The following is a 22,498-nucleotide window of genomic DNA, read 5'->3' as shown; positions in this document are numbered from 1 at the left end:
TTTGTGGAAAATCACAAAAGGATCGCTTGATAAATAAGTAATAGGAGCCTGTTCTAAAAGAGGTGCGGGTGGTTGAGGCTATCTAGGCCGGTCAACGGTCCTGGTCTAGACCCGGATCCGGCCCGGATCCGTGAAATTATTCCGGGTATGGGTAGGGATTTAATTCCGTTACCCGGATTCGGATCCGGATCCGTTTTGTCAAACAAAAAATGGATCGGATACGAAATATAGTATTCTGACCCGTATTAGACCCGGATCCGGATATAAATGGATTAATAATTTAAAATATGTATATTTATCAATATAATTTGATTAGGATGATGTATTTGAGTAAAATCAATTTGATTTATTTTCTTATTAGTTAGAAATTAGTGTATAAATATATTTTTTTCTCATTTTTATTAGAAATTGTAAATTTTCATAATTTTTTTCGGGTAGACCCGGACCCGGATCCGGGACCCGTCGGATCCGGATCCGAAACATAGAGTAGAAGACCCGTTGGGTAAACGGGGTCGAATCCGGATCCGATTTTGTATACCGGGTCCGGGTCCGGAATAATGAATTCCAACCCAGACCTGACCCGTTGACAGGCCTAAGGCTATCCACTTGCTACAACGGGGTCAACTAGGCAGAGTTAAGGGCAGAATGGTCCTGGAATAGTTACTTTAATTTGAAAAAACTGTAAAGTGTTTTGTTCAATTTTTGTAAATTACTTTGAAAGGGCCTGTCAATAGGACCATTTGAACCGGACTTTCATAAGTTTAGGATCAACTCATTTAATTTGTAATACTTTCGGATTTCGAATCATAAGTTTTAGGTTAATAAATGTTAACCTCTTACTAGACTCACAAAATATTCAGATATATTTTGTGCCTTATTCGGGTTTAACCCAAACTCACTTATTACTCTTTAATTTTCTTAATATAATTACTATAACTATTAAGTTGTAAAACTAATTTCACATTTACAGGACTACAACATTAAAACTATACATGAACAAGTAAAAATTCTTAAAAAGTACATAAATTATATCTAATTCGTTCAAAGTACATGAAAAATAATAATAAACCATACGATCATAAACCAATACATCTTCAAAGGTTAGAACTTCTTCATAGTTTTGTGACTTGAATCGATTTTGACTTGAATCGATTTTAACTTGAATCGATGTCAAGAAAATTGGGGCTTGGGCTTTCGACCTTTTGTTTCATTTTGTACTTCTAACTGAAATATGTTGAAACTTCAGTATTCATATCTATTTTTGTGTTTTGTAATTAGTATTTAGTAATAATATATTTAGATATATAATTATATATAATATCAAAATATTATTTATATATATATCATATTATTATATATGTAGGTAATTAAAGGTCGGGCTTTTATTGGGTTTCAAACAATAAGGCCCGAGTTCAGCTCATATTTAATTCTATCCTAATTTTTAGGTCCAACTTCAACCCAGCTCATTGAAAGGTTAGGCTTATCAGGCTTTTTTTCGGACTGAATGAGCCAAACTCAGGTTGATCCGATCCCATTGACAGCCCTACTTTGAAAACAATAACAATATACACCATGTCATTTAAACATGATATTAAAAACTTTTTTTTATCTCACACATGCCATTAAAGAGAATGCACGTTGTGTCATTTAAACCTTACAATTTTTAACTTTTTATTTTTTTTTATTTTTGTCTAATCATAGTTATCAAACTTCGAGAATGTTTAGTACTATAGTTGTCCCTGCCTCTAATTCAATAAAGAGAATTTAACCTTGTCTATGTAAGTTATTTAAATTCTAGAATGTGTATCTCCTTTATGTACTAATTGTTCATGTACAACTTGAGTTCAAGATCAGTTTGTACGGTAGAGGTTTTTTCTGGAAATTTGTTTATGAAAAAAGTTTAAACAAGTATTTCACTTATCTATTTATCTCACATACACATTTTTAAAGAAGAACTCTAACAACATCTACATAATGCTTAATTATGTATAAAAAGTGTAAATAAATGAAAGAAAAATGAAGAAATTTTGTTACTATTTTGGTTTTATTTGATTAGTGGGGATGTTATTAAATTTTCTTGCATTTCCCAAGACACTTTTGTCTGTCCAAAAATAAAAATGGTAGTATTTGAAGGCAAATTGTTGGTTAGGAAGAAGAATTCTAATAATGACTAATAACCATCATCAACTTCACACTTGCTCTCACCCTTTCTTATGTTAACCAATCTTGCACGGAAAGTGATTTGTTACATTATCTTCTTGCATTTCACTTTAGCATTTAACTTTCTTCGTATCTAGACTATAGGCAGCAAATCAACCCATTTAATTAAATTTATTCATACCCACCCATGAATAGATGGGCATCGGTATCTTAAATTTTTGCATATGGATATAAATGGGTTACCCAATAATAGCCATTTAACCCATCAAATCCAATTAACCCATTTAGAATTATTTTCTCCCAAATCTCCTCTCTTCCCCCGCCCATTTTTTTTTAGATTTTTCATTTTGTTATGATATTAACTACTTTTGTTTCATTATTATTATTAATTGTTGGTTTTATTTTATCATTTTATTTTCTCTTAATTTGTTAACTTACTCATTCTTTAGCATTACCAATTTATAATAAGTTTTAGCCTATTTTCCTACATTTTCAAAATGAAATTTTAAATTTACACTTGAAAAAAATATTAGGGGCTCAAAATTTTTGGATTAAGTTTTTATGTTAATTTTTATAGTACTTAATTTAAAATTTTATATTCTTATTATTCAATTATTAAATAATATGTAATTTTGTGACATAGAGTATAAATGAAAAAAAAAATTGGTAATTAGGCTTATTAAAAATTATAAGTAAATATTTAAAACTAATGATGGGTACAAAGAGCGGTATAAATTGATAACTTAGTTTGCAAAAATGAATTTAAATGAGTTTACAAAAAGTTAAAATAAATGGGTTATAAATGGGTAATGGGGTTACCCAATTCATTTTTTGACTTACCCATTTATACCCATCTAATTAAATGGGTATAAATGGGTTGACTCACTTATACTCATTATCCATTTTACCCAACTCAAACCCGTCCAAGTCACCCATTTTGACACCTCTAATCTTGACAAAGCCTTGTGGAATTGCACATTTAATTTCAATTAAGTTATTTTGCATTTGGTTTTTACCCAAAAACAACAAAAAAAGAAAGGATCCTTGTAAGAAAATTACATGGCAAGCAAATGTTTGAACACAACATCGAAGGATTTGCAAATAATTCTTTAAAAAATTCTTTTTCTCATATTCAATTTATGTTTAGCAATTCATAAGATCAAGAATCACTTCGAATTCCAAAAATAGGAACTCGATATTGACTTTACACATCAGTTAATTTCCAATTGATTATATTTTCATATTATTTGGATTGTGATTTTTTGGAGAAACATTTTAACATTTTCCGTGAATATTGTTTCTACATGGTTTTCAATTACATTTTTATCTTACATAAATCACATTCAAAAACAATGCTACAATAATTTTCTCTAAACCTACCAAAATAATGCAATCCAAACGGACTCGAAAATTTCTCTTTCAAAGAAAAATAAAATAGAAACAATTTTTTTTAGGGTAAAAAGAAGCAATTTTCAGTTTACATGGGAATCATACCTTAGCATATGCGTTATCCAAATCCCATTTTAGATTGTCTACTCTTTTCGTTTGTCCTTACCTAAAATAAAGGTCCGTGCATCTTGTACCTGTACGTTAAGGACAAGAATATCCCTTAACCGTGTCCTTGGTATCTCTGTACAACCGACATGGTTCCAGTTCTACATTATCTGCTTTCGAAGACAACGACTATGCTTTTGACAATGCTACCCCTCCATCGCCCTTTCTCTTTCTCCATAAATTCCTTCTTTGGGTGGGTGGGTGGTTAATTGAAGCTCTTGTGGATATATAGTCAGTTTTGGGATCTAACTTTTTTTTTCCTGAAATTTTTTTCCTAACAAGGAAATGGTGAAATTTAAGCAGTAGAGAGGAGATAAGAGAATTTGAATCAAGACCTCCAAATTCTGGAATTTAACTTATATTACTTCGTTTAATCATAACCAAAACAAGATAATGGCTTAATGAACTTAAATAGTTCTAAAGAAGGGAAAAGTTTTGTACGGTATAAAAGAGAATTACTGATACTCATGAGTAAGGTACCACTAAGGAGAATTAGACGATGCCTTCATGAGTAAACAAGGAAGATTACTTAAAAAATGAATGGCTTGGCTGCCTAATTAATGAATTAAAGAAGACATCGTGTATAAATTATAATTATATAACTTATTTTTATTGGTTTTTGAGAAAAAAATGTATTGCTAAAAAGTACCCAGCAAAACACTCATCCTTTTACAAAAGAAAGTACAAAAACAATGTTGAAAAAAAATACTCCCTCCGTCCCACTTTGATAGTCATGTTTTCTTTTTTCGTCTGTCCCAAATTGTAGTCCACTTTCCAATTGAAGAATGCAGTTATATTTCAATTTCCCTAAAATACCCTTATTCAATGTAGGTTGTTGTTACTATAAACTTACCCCATTTAATGAGAGTTTATTCTTTTTTTACCATCAATTCAAGTTTCCATAAAGTTGTACGCTAATTAATGTAAGGGTATTTTAGGAAAATAGCTACCTAAATTGATTGTTCTAACAAAGTTAACTACTTTTTCTTAAACTGTGTGAAAAAAGAACCAGAACTATCAAAGTAGGACGGAGGGAGTAATGGAAAAGGCAGGCTTGACTGCCTAGCTAACCTAAAATAGACTATCAATTGTATAGGACGGTATTTAATTAGCCATGTTTGTTATACTAATATCTGATTGAGTATACGCCAACCAGAAATCCGTTATGTGCCCACTGTAATGGCTACAATCAAAATTCAAAGCATCCACCCACATTTGTTTCCCAAATTTTACAAAAGCAAATATCAAGATTATAGATGCTTGAACCTTTTATGGAAGTTTATGAATTATTGATAGGGTTTTAAATGTTTACTATAAATCGATCCTTTAAACTAATCCTAAACTTAGACTCCATCTGCCAATTCCGGTAACTTATAAAAAGCACTTCTGATACAAAGTATTTTTAATTGAGGTGGCAAAATGGGCGGGATTTGTTCGGGTTTGAAATGGAATCGAGTCATCTGGGTTTGGGCCCAACCTTACCCATATGTGTTTTGAGACTAATTTGGACGGGATCACTTTGGGATGGGTTTAGATTGATCCCGCCCAATACCCAAATCTATTTTCTACATATTTTTTTTCCTTTAATTCATTTTTTATTTTTTATATAACTTTAATATTTTTGATTTATTAAATTTATTTTAGTTTTATTAAATAAACATGCAAGTGCTTTATACTCAGGATTCCCACCAAAAATTGAATTAACAAATAAAGGAAAAGATAGATATACAGATATATTCCAACATATATCACTATGGCCAAGGTACTTAGGGTGTTGAATATTTATTCTCATCATTGTCCAAGGATGACAGGTCTAAACTGACTGAAATGCTAGAAATTCTTGTGGATAATGACTAGGAAGACTACTAGATTATATTCGCTAGTATGACTATAATAATTGTTAAAGATAATTTTTGAATCTAAGACTCCGTTTGGATTGACTATTTTTTCAAAAAAATAAGTTTTTCAAATACAATATTACAGTAATATACAATAACTCAAAAAACATCCCATCCATATTAGTATATCAAATATTTAAAAAAAAAATTATAGTAAAAATTTTTCATATACACTGCTACAATAAAATATTTCAAAACACCCCTAAAAAATAGCTAGTCCAAACGGAGCCATTGCTATTTGAGCCCAATGGGTACCCAAGTATTTCCCAAAATTTTCCATCAATTAATGGGTACAATTGGGATTTGTCCCATTTTAAACACAATATCAAATTTCAGTACCCATCCCGCCCAAAATTCCCATGGGCATGGGTAACCCATTGGGACTTGGGACAAATTGCCACATCTAATTTTTAACAAAAGTGCTGTTAAGTTATCAAAAATTGAGCTCTTTTAAGTTACGAAAAATCAATCATGGAACACCTTAAAAGCTCTTTTATTTACACGCACTGCAACGCCAGACGGGCTTATGTCAAAATTTTGGATGTACCTATCCCTAAAAGATGAACACTCGAGAGATTTCTTAAAATTTCAGACTCTCATGTGATGCAACAATTCCTCTTATAGAATATATCTCGTGATGGTGTTGATATAATTGTACACTGCCAAACAACCTTTTGATAGACATAAAAATTTAGAATTTACATAGCTAAACCGCAAAAGATGTTTTCTTTTTTTCTTTTTTCTTTTTGGCTTTTTAAAACCTTTTTTGTGCCTAAATAATGCTGCTACTTCTTTTTGTACATAGAGTTTTTCAATGAAATATAGGATACAACTCTAAAAAAAAAAAATGACCTGAAAGTTTGTCTTTTCTTTTTGAGTATAAGTGGAAGGTTTCGAATTCAAGATCTCTCCTTTATATTCTTTTCCCCCACTCTAAAGTTATTTACACATACAACAAAAATATCTTATCACACTGTACACAAAATATTGTTTATGATAACCATTTGTCGTTCACTGGTACTACCCTTTTTGAACCATACAATAAAACATAAAATAGCCCAACCATGTTAAAAATTGATTTTTCTTCATTTGCATTACTAGAAATTCTAAATTATGTTTTTAGCTGCCCATTGATAACTACCAAAAAATAACTTATTCTATGCATTTTTGTCTTCATAAAACTTTTCAAAAAATTTATTTCAAAGTGTAGAATTAACTTTTATAAAAATAATTTTTACAAAAAGCAATGAAGGGGAATTTTGGATGAAGAATTCATCATTAATGTTTGACTAGTCAATGAAAGGGGAAAAAGTGTATATATTTAAAGTTTAGGGGGGCAAAGTGTTATAAAGGATCAAGTTCAAGGGGCAAACTGTAAAATACCATCAACTTTTTTAAGGAAATTATATTTAATCTTTTATCCCCTCCAGCTAAAATTAGCTGCAATTTCAAAGAAAAAAAAAAAGAAAATCAACTTCAATTTCCCACGTCAAGTATTTATCCGCTTCTTCCCTGATCCCTCCTTCCTCTCTTTCTCTCTCACACACAACACGCACTAAAACAAACAAAAAACTGATAGTTGACATGCTTCTCACCTGAGCCACTGCCTCTCTCTCTCTCTCCGTTGAGCAAATCCCCAAAAAAATTCCAATTTCTCCATTCAGTTCAACGATTTTCTGCTACCTGTAACATTAATACAACGCTGGATATAGATTCTACATTTTAATTTCATTAATTAACGGCTGACACAGTTGTATTCTGGCAAAATCCATAAATGTCGATGAATTTAATGGAATTTAATTGGCTATGATGAGATGATATCAGACGGCTTCCGGCATTAATTCCTCGCCCGCTACGTGTCTCTTGGACAATATGCCGCTTCGCTTTTGTCTTCTCTATGCGTGCAATTTTAATAATAATTTATAGTTTCGTGGTTTCTTCTTTGTTATGAAGCCCGGCGGTGATACATTGTCCTATTGTTCTTCGTATTCTGATTTAATTTGTGAAAATTCATGGATGATTGATCATTTCCCGCTATTATTTGGTTCAGGTGATCAATTAGAACTGAATGCTTTTTTTTTCTTTATTTTTTTGGCAGCGTGATATTCCTTTTTTTTTTATAATTTTTTTGGTGGAACAGTGATTTGTGGTGTAAATTCGGGAGGAGAATTAGGGTGGGTGGTGGTTGAAAATGATGCGGAACCGTGACCATGGCTGCTATATTTGTCCCTTAACCAGCTTGCAAATTGGGTAAGTCTTCTTTCTGGAAATTCGAGAATAAGTTTTGAATTATCAGCATTCATGATAAGAAAATTATTTGGTTAATTTGGGTTTTTTATTGTAAATTGTCTTTATTATTAGTGTGGGACTGGGGTTGTGTGCACTGAATTATAATTCAAGGCGAAAAGATTGCAAGAGAAGAAGAGGAATCCAAAATTTATTGTTTGTGGTTTAAGTGCATGAATGATGTTGAATTTTTGGACAGAAGGGATTTGTTGCAAGCGTGTTGGACATAAACGAGAAGAATGTGATCAAAGTTAATTTTTTTATACTTATTGCATATTTGTATGTTTCCAAGTTCTCCGTTGCTTTGATCTTTGTATGTTTAGACAATGGCTGTTAGAGGAGAGTTTGAATTTAAGGTGAGGTTGAAATGTTTTAGATGGTTAAGAGAGTTAACTAGAAGGGAAATAGCATCATGTCTACCCTTCCGCCGGAATTATACCTTAGCTGGGACTAAAAGTAGTGCAAGCTTGACATTACGCAACTTGATCTGGTACTATTAGGATATCTATTGACCCTCAAGCTAGATGTTAAAGAAAGGAAGGAGAAATCCAACTCGAATCCGTTGAATGGCCCCTCATGTTGGGGGTACAAGCTTTAGGTAGATGTGAGTATTCTAAAGTGATTAAGGACTGGTTCCAGCAGGTGGAGTTAATTGAGGCAGCTAGCTTGGAGTGCTGATTGGGTTTCAATGGCTAAATATGATGGACAATTGACCCTGCAGCTGAACTTTGGGTTCCTAAGGATTGGACCTGCAAATGAGGGAGAATTATTGATTATCGTGGAGGTGGAAGCTTTAGTTATAATTTTCTTAATCGAGGAAAATAGTGCTAATTTCCATCCATGTGCCTCCATAATCAGATACTGTGAGCAGCTTTTGCAGAGCGTGCATAATAATCTTGGACCAATTTCACTGTGAGGAGATCAGTCAGAAGATCTGCTGCAAATGAAGGGAGTGGGTCATGTGTGCTGTGCACTACCTAGGCTGGGTTATCTGCTTCAATTTGATATGCGTGAAGCTGTTGTAACTCACTCAGACTTTGTTATTTAAAACATCGAATTGTTTAGTTATCCTCACCTTCAACCTAGAAAGAAGAAAAAGAAAAGAATAATGAGAAAGAGATGTTGACATTGGTATATTAACATCCATTCAGATGGTTTTTTGATGCCGTAGTTGTATAGGTATCATTAATAATAATAGAAAGTGTTGGTTGAATGTTGAGCAGATATTGGGTTTGCATACGATTTACAAACATGAAGTTCTTGTTAATTACTGAAGCTTTTTTTTTAACCAAATTCATAGCTGAACGAATATTTATGAGAAGTTTAAATTAGCCTTTGGAACAAGGGGAAAAAACTAAAACATTATAGAATGCACATATTCTTAGAACTTATATGAAATTTTTTTCTTGGTCTCTCTCTGTCCTGGTATATATGCTGGTCTCTTTACTGGAACTGCTTATGTATTACAGGGACTTGCAGTCTTATCTTTCACATCTTAGCCTCTTCCTTGCACCTGAGAGTAAGAAATTCTATATTCTTGTGGATAATCGACCATGGTTGAAAGATCTAGTTTCAGGTGCACATTTTTGGCAATTGATGGTCACTAAGGTAGCTGGAGAAGATATCATTAATTATCTTTAAAATGTCTTTGATTTTTTAATTTAATTTTGACAATTTGGATACTAAGTTACATCCTTTCAAATATGACCAGTCAAGGTTGTCCCCTTTTGCAAATACCAGAGGGAAGAAAGGGAAAAAGGAAACATCTGAAGTCACTGACCTTCGAGTCACTCCAAAATCAACTGCAAGTAAATCGAAGAAGTTTAAAAGATGGTTCTCTCTTGTAGAGGCTGCAACTTTATCACGGAAGAGGGCTTTGCTACCCGTAAAAAAATTGAGGAGTGCACTAGTGTTTAACAGCAAGTTGCATAGAACCCTGTACGGGTTTATAGTCTTCGAGATTGCATGGCACAATGTTCGTGGTTTAAATTACTTGAATGAGCTTCAGGTACTTGGTTGTGTAGGTTCTTTCTGCTTCTTAATTTTTATGCAAGTACTGAGCTGCTTATGTATTTGTCTTCTACCATGTAGACCGATACATCACTTGCTGTCGAGTCCAGATTCATGAACAGATGGGAATTTGATAGTATAGCACAAGCTGCTAGATCCATTTCTTCATGGTTTCCTGGGACAACCAATGAACGGAAGTTTTTGAATGATTATCTGGAGTCCACAGGTACTCTTTTGTTCGTCTGATTTGTCACTGATTGGAGAAAAGCTGCATAGTTTTTTTTTTGCCTGGAATTCCACATGGATATTCCTCTGCTAACGTATAGCATTCTGGACTTCATAATCTGTTATTGCCTGATGTCTGGAAGAAAATTTTTCCTCGCCTTTTGCCACCTTTTTGGCTTATGTTATTGCACATTTAGATTTGCATGCCTTAGTGCAGAAAAATTGAAAGCAATAATAGTTGTCAAGAAAGTTTTGTTCTTCGATTTACAGTGTACCATACAACTAAAATGAACTTGTTTTGTATTATTACAACTATCACATAATTACTCTATTGAACATCTTTTGTCCATGGGGATGTTTTATTTTCTGGAAAATGGCTCCCCCTCTTAGGATCAGGGCTTCTATTTGTAGTATGCCTTTAGATGATGAGATTATGATTGAATTGTGTGGAGACCTTATGAGGTCGTGGTTGAACTTCTGCAGGAGAGGTCTTCTTTGATGCTCAAGAAAACTTTCCAAGGACCAACATTCCAGAGGATCTTACTTGTGATGTCTCTGATGGTGGGGATGAATCTTCTTGCATTTATAGCTCCAGTTTCAGTGCATATCCTGCTAGAACAGAGAGTGGAACAAATATGCTACAAACCCCACCTCCAACTAATGGTCCGTGTAAGAGAAGAAAACTGACGAACTCACCGAGTAATGAACTTGAGTTTGACATATTCTGCAAAGAAACACATGGTGAGTCTGTTGGTTCACCAATTCATTCTCGGGACTCTTATGCGAGTGACTGTGAAGATGTAATTGAAGCTTCCCAGTACAGCGATGTCTTGATTCTGTTTCGGTTTGATGATCCTGACCTCCCTTTTAAACTGAAGGAAATAATTGTTTCTGATTTGCGGCTACTTAGATTGTTAGAGGCTGGGCTTCCTTCTTGGGTTATCTTTCTTCAATCTTATCCAGTCTTTTCCCGTATTTACCGCCCATGGATGTGCCCTCTAGCCAGAGCTTTATATGTGCTCATTTCAGTTGTCACTGTTCTTATTGGATTCTATGACCTTTACAAGAATGTACCTGTTCTCAAAGCAACGGCGTCTCATTTGTTTGGGCCACTTTTTGATTGGATAGAAACATGGGAAATGACATCCAGAATTAAGTACTTAGGAACTATGTTATTTCTGCACAATTTTCAGAAGGCTGTTAGGTGGTTCCTCATGATGACACAGGCTGTACGGTCATTTCTTTCTATATTTATACAGCCAATGGCTGGACCATTCTCAGAATTTTTGGATTTCTTCCTTCCATTCTGGAATATGTGTATACAAATAGTAGAGAGCTTTTTCTCAGTACTTTGGATGGTCATTGAGTCGTCTTGGAGTCTAGTTGGGAACCTTGTTGAGATTCTACTCATGCCGCTATGGTTTATCCTATCAGTTTGTTGGAGCATTGGTAAGCTGTTAGGTAGATGTGCAAAAAACAGTTTAAGAATCTTTCTAACTGAAATTATGCAGCTTATGAAAGTAATGCTAATGTTATGTTTTCTGTTACATGTTTTTTGGTGTGCAGCGACATATTTCTTATATCCTGTTATCTGGGTTCTCTGGGAAATGCTCTATGCTCCGATCCGTTTGGTTCTTGGATTATATGGCCTTCTGGTATCCATTTCCTTATGCATATATGGGTTACTCAAAGATATGTGGCTGGTAATGAGTGGCGTATTTCAGTTTAGTTCGGGTGTAAAATCAACAGTGAGGTCATCAGAGGTGTCCATGTTGCGGTCTCTTTGGAATGACCTTTTTTCCCAGGTTATATCATGTCGTAACACCATTTGTGCGAGCAGTTATTGACAATGTGGTCATGTTCTTACATTACTTTCTAAATCTGTCAGATTTTTCGTGCTGTACGGAGCATTTTAAATGGCTTTGTTGCTTTCTTTACTGCATGCAATAGGCATCGTCTAAGGTACGATTTTGATTTGAACTTTGGGTTATTTTGATGCGTAATTCTTTCCTTCACAGCATCTTAAATGTCATGAACCATGGTATACTCGGTTTGGTAGCAGAAGGTTTGAGGACTGCTCACTTAAATCTTTGGAATATAAATTTTTTGCTACAAATGAGCTACAGGAGGCAGATATTACTGTTAATTTAGGTTGGTTTTTCATTCTAGATATATCCAGCCTAGGATTTGGAATGTCTTAATGTGCAATTTGCACTCAAGATGAAGTTTGGATGAGCATGTTGCGTGATTTTTCAAACTTGCTATTTCCCATCCATATGTTAAGTTAACTATGTCTTTGATATAATTGAAAAAAAAAAACTTTGTTTTTCTAAGGATTAAGTTCGCTTGATATATTCATGACCCTTGCAAAGAGAGACTCTCTCTCTCTCCCTCCCTCCCTCCCTCCCTCTCACTCTCCCCTTCCCCCCCCCCCTCTCTCTCTCTCTGTGTGGGTGTACCCCAACTTTTATCATTTCAAGATACATATTGGCAGTAATATAGTAAAATAGCCACTCTAGTAAATTGGTATTTTAATTTGCAAAAGACCTATGATTTCTGTAAAATTACATCAACCTGCTTCATATACAGATTCCATTAGAGTGGCCGAAACAAATTTATACTTAGCTCAGCATTTGGATAACTTGATTCCAGGAAGTCTTGGGGGTATGGGTGGCCCAACACCTACTTTTAGAATTACAGAACCTTGCCAGTGAGCTTTATATGTAGAATTCTTCATAAGTCTCTCTGATTGGATGTTTCACTATCCTTCCCCCTTTTCCAAGTCTCTCTGATTGGATGCTTCGAAGTCTCTACACAAGTTTCCCCCTTTTCTAGAGTGACCATCCTTGTACTTACTATGGTGTGACTTCTAGTAATTGTTCAAGACATCGAAAAACCTTCCCATCTCTTTTGTATTTGGACTTAAATACTTCGTTGAAGATTTATAATATCCAAGTCTTGCAGCAATGATGAAATTCAATGGATCAGTGTTTAAAAGACAAACCCTGTAGATAGTGATATTATTAAATTAGTTTCTCAATCATGTCTACTCAAAATAATTTTGCAATATAATTTTTCACTGATCTTCTTAGTATGTCACTTCTTCGAGCTTTGTCAAGATAACAGAAGGGCTCACCTTTTACACCTCAGATGTTGCTTTAGTTTTCTATGCTGTTGTTCTAAAGATTGTCCTTGTGGCTTGAGTTTCTTTTCAACATGTTGCTAGGCAAGCTCCAGCATTACCTTCCAACATGTAGCTGCATATCAGAGCATAAACATTAAAGTAACTAGTATCTTCTAATTTATTGCAACCATATCATTTGCCTTTGCGTATTTCTTTAATGTTCAGATTTCACTTCTTGACTCCTTTAAGCTACTTAACCAACCACTTAAACTAATGTATGTTTAATAAGTTTCTTTTGCAGTATTTACAATCATTGGAAGGAGGTTGTTCAAAAAGTGCATCAGCCTGGTAAAAGATCTGTGGGTTCTAATTCGACTAAAAGATCCGAATCCCTAGTTTTGAGTTATGGAGAATGCAAATCAGGAGCTAAGATGGTGAGTTTAGCTCTTGTATATTCTTACAGTTTGTGACTATTTGAGGAAACCAATAATTGGTTGGGATTGGAAGTAATTGTTGAGGAAAATATGCAGAAGTCACTTATAAATTTGTGTAGCCCCTTACTCATATTATTATTTGATTATTTTTGGAAAAATTAGTGAACAATTCATTATTGGTCTGCTCTCGAACAAATTTGATGCTTCTTTTCTTGATCTCTTAGAAGAATATATTCAATGCTCAAATTTTTCGCTTGTCCGGGTCAGCAGTTGGAAGAGCTTTGTTTTGTCGGGGCATGCTCCTGTTGGATGCTGTAATTTCAAATTTACATTAGCAAAATGTTGAGTGACACAAGGGCTGTTATATATTTTCTTTTGATACCACGTTCCTTGATTAATCCTGTTTAACTGAAAAGTACACAAGTTCTTGTACTTGCTGATATAGGTAGTTCTGGAAAATATGCTAGCAAGATCAGAGTCGCGTTTAATTCTGTTTCTCCATGTTTTTTTTTTTTTTCAAATCTTTTGCATGGATCCTTTTTCTTGGATTTTTCATCACTTCTACTGACTAAAATGAACAGAATATTAAAGCAGAATGTGATTTTGAACTTTCTGCAGATGGAAGATAGAGACGAATTTCAGCCCCCACTGAAGTTCAGGAAGGTTAGTTGACACTTTTGGCAACGTTAGAGATCATATTTCCAGCATCAAAGCACCTTTTGTACATACTACACCAAGCAATCCAGAGACTGATGTTGACCCAGCAAAAAGTTTTCTTACTTGTAGATAATGTAGACTAGGATAATAAGTATAAATCTTGTAATTAATAGCTTAAAATGTAATTACTATCGGTTTTTTCCCCTTTTTACATTGTATAATGTAAATTTCAATATATTGTTACTATCGGGTTTTTTTTCCCTTTTATGTAATATATTGTTATATTTCAACATTGGTTGGAATTTTCCTGGTGTGTAAATAAACTCATATGAGAATTTGGTCCCTTTTCCAGTTGCATTTTCATCCAATCATATTTTTGTATTTCAAGTGGATTCTTATATTCCACCTCAATTATAGATGGCTGATGGTTGTTATACAGAGAACCTGCATTCGTCATGATTCATTTCTTCTTGGATTGCAATAGTTGTGAACTGCATATATTTGGCCATAAGGAGGCAACTCTACTGCTCTGTACAGGAAACTCTGAAATTTTTTTTTTTTTTTTGGCTTATTAGTCGCTTCAGATTCGGCAGTTATCGGTCATCCCTATTTGAATTTTATCAAATTATGTGTGAAAAGATTTGTCTTCTGAAGTTATTTTTTTCATTTTAAAAAATGCACCTGATTTTGCACTAGAAATTCAAAAGGTACAAATGCCTATTCTATTTTCCCTTAAACGTGATAATGGAAACAGCCATTGTTATCAACCCCAAGAGATATATGGAAACAGTGTCTTGACAATGATGATTCATAGTTATTTCATTCAGTTGATATTCCAAGCAGCCCTTTTGATGCAAAATTTGTCAGCAATAACCATCAGATTGGAGTAACTTTACAAAGCTTTCACTTAGGGTCCGTTTGGTTGGAAGTAAAATGTTTTCCTTAGGAAAATATTTTCCGTGGAAGTAATTTTCCATGAAAATCATTTTCCTTTCATTATTTTCAGGTGTTTGGTTAGTTTATTGAAAATATTTTCTTACTTCATTTTTCTGGTGTTTGTTTAACTTTTGAAATATTTTCACTTTTATCTCTGTCTTTACTTTCTACACATTATAACTACATACTTCTTTCCATGCAAAATAAGAAAATTTATCTCATTGTTTAACTTTAAAAAATTTTGGAGAAATGTATATATGAATAAAAAATATCTCCTTAAGCAATAAATAAATTGCTGGCCATTTAGTGTCAAATATCAATCACATGCAATGCTTATTGTGACATATATCTTGCACTCTCACTGCTGAAAGTTTTTCTAGAAAAGAATGTCCCTATTATACATAATTAATTACTAGCATAGGATGAGCAGGATGAGATTTTTTTTTTTTATTTTGAATATACTAGGGGGAGGGTTGGGTTGGGTGGTACGGGGGAGGGAGTGTAAGGAAGAGATCTTGGGTTCGAGTCCTCTTGTTTATACTAAAAAAAAAAAAAGAACATACTACAAGATGTTTTCAGTAAGTTTGGAACATACTACAGGCGGGATGCATGCATTTCGGAAAACAACTTCAGTAAGTTTGGAAGGGAAGTTGTTTTCCATAAGATGAGTGAAAATATTTTACATAAGAAAATGTTTTCAGTAACTTTTGTGCAACCAAACACGGGAAATTAGGAAAATATTTTCCTGGAAAACATTTTCACCCGAAACAAACGGACCCTTAATCTTGAAGAGCTTTGAGTCTTCTTCTGGAGGGAGTTTTTGCGGCCTTGTATATACGACTGATTCTTCCATATTTGGTCTTCAATATTAGGCCATTGATTGAGTATTGATTGAGTTTGATTGAAAACATTGCCATTCTTCTACTATAAATACAAGGGATTATTCCACGATACATCATTGATTGATTCGAATGCAAACATTTGCTATTCTATCGCTATAAAAATAAGGGATTCTCCACACTACATCATGAATTTATAGCTGATATTGCCTTATCTTATAGGGAAATTCTGCAACTATTTTGAGGGCAGGTGTATCTAAAAGCCACATTTCTTTGCAATTTCTTTGCATCTCTCAACTGATTGTAACAAGCAAGGCACTTGGGTGAATGATAAATGAAACATACTGTATGTGTCTATGTACACCAATAAATTTATTTATTTATTTATTCATATATATATATATATATATATATATATATATATATGAAGGGGAACTAATTTAATGTGTGCATATTGGTTGGTGGGACCAATTAAGACAATGTTATAATGTAATTAAAGCCTACCAACCTAAGGGAAAATCTCCAAAGAATATGCAAATTAGTCTACAACTTGCCATGACATGCAAGTCCAAAAGCAAGAGATATTGCAAATAAGTGAACGATAAGGAAATGGAAAAAAGTTAATTGTCCGTAAAAACAAATTTGTTGAAGGCAAGAAAACGAGTCCATCATAATTTACAAGGAATAATTTTTCATGAATTCAACGATGATAGTGTATATACCATTAGTGTAGGAAAGATTTACTCTTTCTAAATTTGCAATACAACTACGGCATCATTTAGCATATAAATGCAAAAAAAAACTTCTCCAAAGTGCAGGTTGCCACGCAAGAAATAAAATCATTTTAGTAAATCCAAATTGTAGGTTTTTTTTTAAATTTTTTTTTTTTGGTAAGTGGAAGGTTTTGAACCTAAGTCTCTCACTTACACTTCTTGCTCCGTAACATCCAATCCATCCCTCCTCCAATCCAAATTGTAGGTTGGAATGCAAAAACAAAATCACTACACTTTGAACCATCACTCCAAGCAAACAAAATCGTTTTTGTAGCTTTATGACATACAAGAATTCAAGGCTTAATTTGCCTGTCTTAAGCAATCTAACCCCGATGACAGTAGAATTAATGGAAACACAAGAAATTAGAAGCAGCAAGCAGGACCTCATTCGGTAGAGTGACATAAACTACCTACAGCGTTTAAAAAATAAAAATAAATAAATAAAAAAGGCTCAAGCCTGAAAATTTAGCATTGCATGCATGATACCATTGCCATTTTGCCATATCCACAATCCAAACATTATCTGGATAATAACAAGTCCACAATATTTATATCCGAACAGCCAGCTTTAAAATTAATAAAACAGGATCACTCCTCTGCTTTCCAAAAGTTTCACGAATTACACTCCAAGTCTATAAATTTAAGTTTTTTCATCAAACAAACTGCATTTTATTATCAAAAGCTCTAGCCTCCAGTTTGGTGCAGCATTGCATCAATCTCGTCCCCATCTTCCATTTCCAGCTGAAGAAAACAAAAAGGAAATACATCATTACCTGACCAAAGACTCAGTACAAAGGAAAAGAAAGGTTGTGGATAAGAATAAACTGATTCAACGAATGTTAATGCATATGGCCGGGAAGTATATTTTCAGGGCTGAGGGCTTGGGAGGGAAGAGAAGGACCTCTTCGGGAGTCTGCTCTCCGCGAAGACGACGCCCATCAAACAGGAATGCAATTGAATTAAGATCCACAGACTGGCGGTCACAATAAGCATTCATAAGCTTTTTAAGCTGAGTACTTCTTTTGATCCTGAAAAAGACTTCATTTCCATCCTAAAAGAAAAAACAGTTGGTCCATCAACCTCAAGTGAGAAGAAAAGAAAAATGTAAATGCAGAACCCTTCCAAATCACCAACCTCCAGGGGAAGGAAAAAAAGAGCAAAAGTCACATTAAAAGGAAATCAATAAGCTCAAGACTAGATCCATTTACATTCCATATAATGGAGACCAAAAGTTCTGGTAGGGTGCTCAGATTGGTTCGGCAATTAAACTGCAAAGCTCTCTCTGTGGATAGTTCACAATCAATGAGTTTCAAGAAAATTCATGATCCAAAGAACAACCTAACAAACAAGCAAGGAACTAAATAATGAAATGAGACGAACTGCACCAAAAATAGAGGGAAACAAAAACAATTTCAGGAATCCAAGTACTGCTCAGTGATGGGGTTAATGGAATCAGGTTACTGCATCATTCAGGGTCATTCCAAACATCAGTGTGGAAAGAAAGCAGTAGAGAAATGCTAAAGAAGTTAGATAGTCCTAACAAAGAGGCAGCGGTCACAAAGACAAAACAAGACAATGCATCAAATCACGAATGCTTTTCAGCTGTACAAGTTAGATGAATCTATTTGTCATAAAGAAGTTAGATTATAAGAGGCAACTGTCATAAAGACAAAACAAAGACCACATTTCATATCACAATTCACCAATTTGTCATACATACCACCTAAAACGATAGCATAAACTATGTGCAATATAATGAAGAGTGCAAACCTATAAAATCTGAAGGAATGATACTGCAAATGATTATTGTAATACAACTACCGACCAAATAATTGCAGACTCGGTGAATCTCTAGTCTCTTTTGGGTGAGTGCTAGACAAGATATCCAATATCAGATGCATCAATAAATACTATACAAGAAGTTCATTTGATTGTTATATTTATCTCTTCACCCTGTTTTAAATCTCTCTGTCTAGAAGTGGTCAATTTGATGAGTAAGCTACAGTTATCATAATGCTAAAGTTAACACTAATACTGTTAGCTAGTACAATATTAATCTTTATAACCATCTAAATGTCTTCCTAAAGTACTTAAAAATGGGACAATCCACCTATGTTAGCAGATCAACTACCAGTCCATTAAGTAAAGACAAAAATACAATACTCGCTTACAAAATAAAATAAAATAAAATTTGAACATCAGAATAGCATTGGGACATGGACGATGAGTATACTCCTGCAGATATACCAGTGTCATGTTTCCATTTCCATTTTTCTTAGACTAATTGTTCTCTCTTTCATTTTGTGCTAAGGGTCTCTACAAGAAACTACCTGGAAGACATAAGTTTAGACAGCATACAGCATTTTGTTGGCCATACAAAATTGATGAACAAACCAGCAAAACACACTAGGATTTCAAAGGATTACAAATTAGAAAAAATGGAAATCTATACAACACCAAACTTGGCATAATTTTCTTTATGCTTTTCTGGTTGTTTCAATTGCCCATTCCCGTATGAAATATGAGATACAGATCTTGTTTTGTGAAAGAAAAGGAAAGATGTGAACCAAAACAGGGAAACACTAAAATAACCAACCTTAAATCCATCAAGTCTCAAATAAGAAAGGACTTAGAAAAGAATACGAAAACACAAAAACATATAAATATATGCATAAAATAGAATATATGCTTTTGAGATTTGACTGCACTTTAAGGTGCCAATACCAGGTTCTGATACCAAGTCATATGTGTTAAAGCTTGAGATAGAATGGTAACTTTACCAGATACAGAAAATTACTCACAACTCCGTGAAGTATGTACACTCTTGATTTCTTGTCCCTAAGTGTCAGTTTCAATTAGTGTGAAAAACAAAAATAGGTAAGCATGCATTACATTTCAGAAAGGCTTCAGCTTCAATTTTACCCACTCATTTACAGATGTATGGATTGCATTGCAGCTCAGAGAGAGATGAGCCATAACCCAATTAATATGTAGAAGTTACTTTGTACATATCGACAGAACCAGAAAATTTATTAGCAAGCTCACATATCTAAAACTTAACTATATATAACCTTTCACGTTTTTGAGGGGGCAAAAGTTTAAGTTCAAAACAGACATATCTAAAAAATTCCAATTTTCTAAGGGGAGAAAAACCAAATTTTTTACAACTTTTTTCCTTTTCTGGGTCATGATTCAGAAGGGCTTCCGTTCCAATGAACAATTAGCAAATGCTTTACAACTAGGATTGAGATCAGCATGTCATAAAGCAATGACCATAAGGACCAATATGTAGTGACACGTACACATTAGCATGCATTACAATTAGGAAAGGGACTTGACCTCCATTTCTCCGCCCAACCCCCACCAAACCTCTTAAAAACATTAAAAGAAACAACCAGAACACCAGCATGCAGATTGAGATCAACATATAATAAGTAATTTTATTTCCACAGTTACAATCGAGAAGGCCTTCAACCCCAACAGCAAACACAGAGTAATTGTTATGAAGATCAATTTCAGAACAAAAATCATTTGATCCGTAATATAGCATACATTAAAAAAAAAAAAAACACCAGGGCTTTTCCCTCTCTACCCCGTGGAAATTTGCACACGCCTCACATTAAATTAGCATTTCACGAAAAAACTAGTTAAACTGATCTATCACCATATCAATACTTGCGTCTCCAAGCATTGATGTAATAAATTGATTTATCTGACCCCCTGTCATTCACGCACAACAGCAAAGAGATTGAAAACCTAAAGCACTCACTGTCACCTATCAAAAACAACTAAAAGCAATTCTCAATCTCAAATTATCCTCCTGTAAGCGTTGAAAAAAACTCAAATACTGTGTGGCATCACTCTTTATTGTGCTCTTCCATCAAATCAAAAACAAGATGGGACAAGCAGCTGACCCTCAAACCATACTAGAACGAAACTTGAACAACTAAGTCTTTCCAAATTAAATTATCATTTCAACTGACTTGAAAAAATCTATCAACCAAAAATTAAGGGATCTCTAAAATCAGAACTAGCCTGTATCAATTTACCATTTCGTCATATATTTGTGTGCCAATTTATTCAATCATAACAAATGAAGCAATTAAAAAGAAAATTTTCCACAATCATACAATATTTAACATAAAACCAACTCGTCTAAAAATAATAAACTTAAAAAAATTGGGTTTTCCTCCATTGAACCACACAGTACTAAACAACAAGAAAATTACCAAAAATAAAATAAAAATATATAAAACCATCAGTGAGAAAAAAAAAACCCCAAAACCCTAAAGCCCTTTACAGATAAATTAGTAAAAAATTTTTTAAAAATCAGGAAACCCAACCAGAAACAATCTAATTTAGCAGACCCCAGAAAAGGCCAAAAATATTTACACACGAAAAGAGAAAATTGAAAAACTACCTGGCCTTTCACTTTAAGATTGATGTGGGCAGATTGATCTCCGCTGGGTTTCTTATCTTCTTCAGCAGCCTGCGACATTTTTCCCTCTTGGTGTTTTTTTTTTTTGGGGTTTCTGGGTCGCTCTTTTTTTTCCTTCCCTCCGAAAGTTGCAAGTGAAAAAAGCATAGCGCTGGAGAAAACATATATATAGAGGGCAGAAATCATTCTTTTCTTTTCTTTTATTTATTTATTTTTGGTGGGCAATAATTTGTGGTAATTGCATTTGAGGACTAGCGTTTGAGGAAGATATTTGTTTGTGCCCATTTGACTTTATATTAATATATATATATATATATATATATATATATATATATATTTTTTAGGTGTTTTCCGCAGGGAGTGGACCCCGCAGACTATTCACCACCCTCAACAACTTGCTGGCAGCAAGGTTCGAACCAGGGACCTGAAGCCCCATCTTCAGCACCCTCAACCACCAGACCAAGCCCCTGAGGGCACTTTATATTAATATATGTTATTTAGGATGTAGCTTAAATTCCACGCCATTTCTTTGTCATTTTGGTCCAATGGATCCCTCTCCAATATCTTTCTTCCATTTTCTTTCACTTTTTCAGTTTGTTTTATCTTTCTCTTGGCATAATTGCACTTTATGGTCCAAATGATTTTTAATTACGTTTTAACCCCAAAAGGTATACATATTTGTATAGGGGAGACTTATTGAACTTCTTTCAATTTTTCTTTTATTTTTAGTGTTTTTAAATGTGAAAACTCTCTCTTTCTCTTTTTTAAGCTTTATTGAATGAGGTTGAGAAAGTGTCATATACTAATTATAAAAATATTTTGAAGTTGAAATTGATTGACTGATATTTCATATATGTGTTTGTGATTACTGTATTATAAGTTCACACTTATTTTGCTTGCCTGTTTGAGTTGATTTAAGAAGCATATACCTAACTTGAAAATTTTTATAAGGTCATATTCTGGCTAATTACTCAGAATATTGACCAAAAAAAAAATCGGAAGAATGGGGTTCTAACAATGGTCATGTGTAAATCTATTGTTGCCGGGCTGAGTCAGCCCGATAGCAAAGTCCAAATTTAAAAAATATATATATGTGAACAGAAGCTGTCGAGGTGACTAAGCCCGGCAGCAAAGTCCAAATTTTAAAAAAAAATGAACAGAAGT

General features: G+C 33.8%; 2 protein-coding genes across 4 annotated transcripts; one reads left to right on the top strand and one right to left on the bottom strand.

The window, feature by feature from the left end:
• Positions 1-7,153: 7,153 nt before the first annotated feature.
• LOC113688230 (uncharacterized) lies at positions 7,154-14,692 on the top strand. 3 transcript variants are annotated; one of them, XM_027205988.2, is made up of 10 exons: positions 7,154-7,662; positions 7,753-7,862; positions 9,368-9,506; positions 9,610-9,906; positions 9,990-10,134; positions 10,617-11,582; positions 11,700-11,938; positions 12,022-12,095; positions 13,559-13,691; positions 14,310-14,692. In XM_027205988.2, exons 2-10 carry the CDS (start codon positions 7,804-7,806, stop codon positions 14,361-14,363), a joined length of 2,106 nt encoding a protein of 701 aa, XP_027061789.1. In that variant the 5' UTR covers positions 7,154-7,662; positions 7,753-7,803; the 3' UTR covers positions 14,364-14,692. The 3 variants fall into 3 exon arrangements, 2 of the variants coding, with proteins under 2 accessions (XP_027061789.1, XP_071904647.1); XM_072048546.1 differs by having other exon boundaries at positions 13,547-13,691; XR_011814189.1 differs by lacking the exon at positions 12,022-12,095.
• Positions 14,693-17,354: 2,662 nt separating this feature from the next.
• LOC113743198 (small ubiquitin-related modifier 1) lies at positions 17,355-21,480 on the bottom strand. The gene is made up of 3 exons (XM_027271154.2): positions 21,317-21,480; positions 17,798-17,947; positions 17,355-17,637 (listed from the first exon to the last, which is right to left on the bottom strand). The coding sequence occupies exons 1-3, from the start codon at positions 21,392-21,394 to the stop codon at positions 17,581-17,583; spliced, it is 285 nt and encodes a 94-aa protein (XP_027126955.2). The 5' UTR covers positions 21,395-21,480; the 3' UTR covers positions 17,355-17,580.
• Positions 21,481-22,498: the final 1,018 nt, after the last annotated feature.

This window comes from Coffea arabica, chromosome 5e, assembly GCF_036785885.1.
Source record: "Coffea arabica cultivar ET-39 chromosome 5e, Coffea Arabica ET-39 HiFi, whole genome shotgun sequence".
Classification (NCBI taxonomy): domain Eukaryota; kingdom Viridiplantae; phylum Streptophyta; class Magnoliopsida; order Gentianales; family Rubiaceae; genus Coffea; species Coffea arabica.
Note: the sequence above shows the minus strand (reverse complement) of the source record. Positions and strands in the feature narration are given on the sequence as shown.

What these genes read in the sequence shown, in the direction of transcription:
- LOC113688230 (XM_072048546.1), top strand. Translation starts at nt 7,804, where the DNA reads ATGATGCGGAACCGTGACCATGGCTGCTATATTTGTCCCTTAACCAGC. An exon ending in ATCAGTTTGTTGGAGCATTG is followed by an intron (nt 11,583 to 11,699) that starts GTAAGCTGTTAG and finishes TTTGGTGTGCAG; the next exon opens with CGACATATTTCTTATATCCT. An exon ending in GGAATGACCTTTTTTCCCAG is followed by an intron (nt 11,939 to 12,021) that starts GTTATATCATGT and finishes TAAATCTGTCAG; the next exon opens with ATTTTTCGTGCTGTACGGAG.
- LOC113743198 (XM_027271154.2), bottom strand. Translation starts at nt 21,394, where the DNA reads ATGTCGCAGGCTGCTGAAGAAGATAAGAAACCCAGCGGAGATCAATCT. An exon ending in ATCTTAAAGTGAAAGGCCAG is followed by an intron (nt 17,948 to 21,316) that starts GTAGTTTTTCAA and finishes TTTTTCTTTTAG; the next exon opens with GATGGAAATGAAGTCTTTTT. An exon ending in GAGAGCAGACTCCCGAAGAG is followed by an intron (nt 17,638 to 17,797) that starts GTCCTTCTCTTC and finishes TGTTTTCTTCAG; the next exon opens with CTGGAAATGGAAGATGGGGA.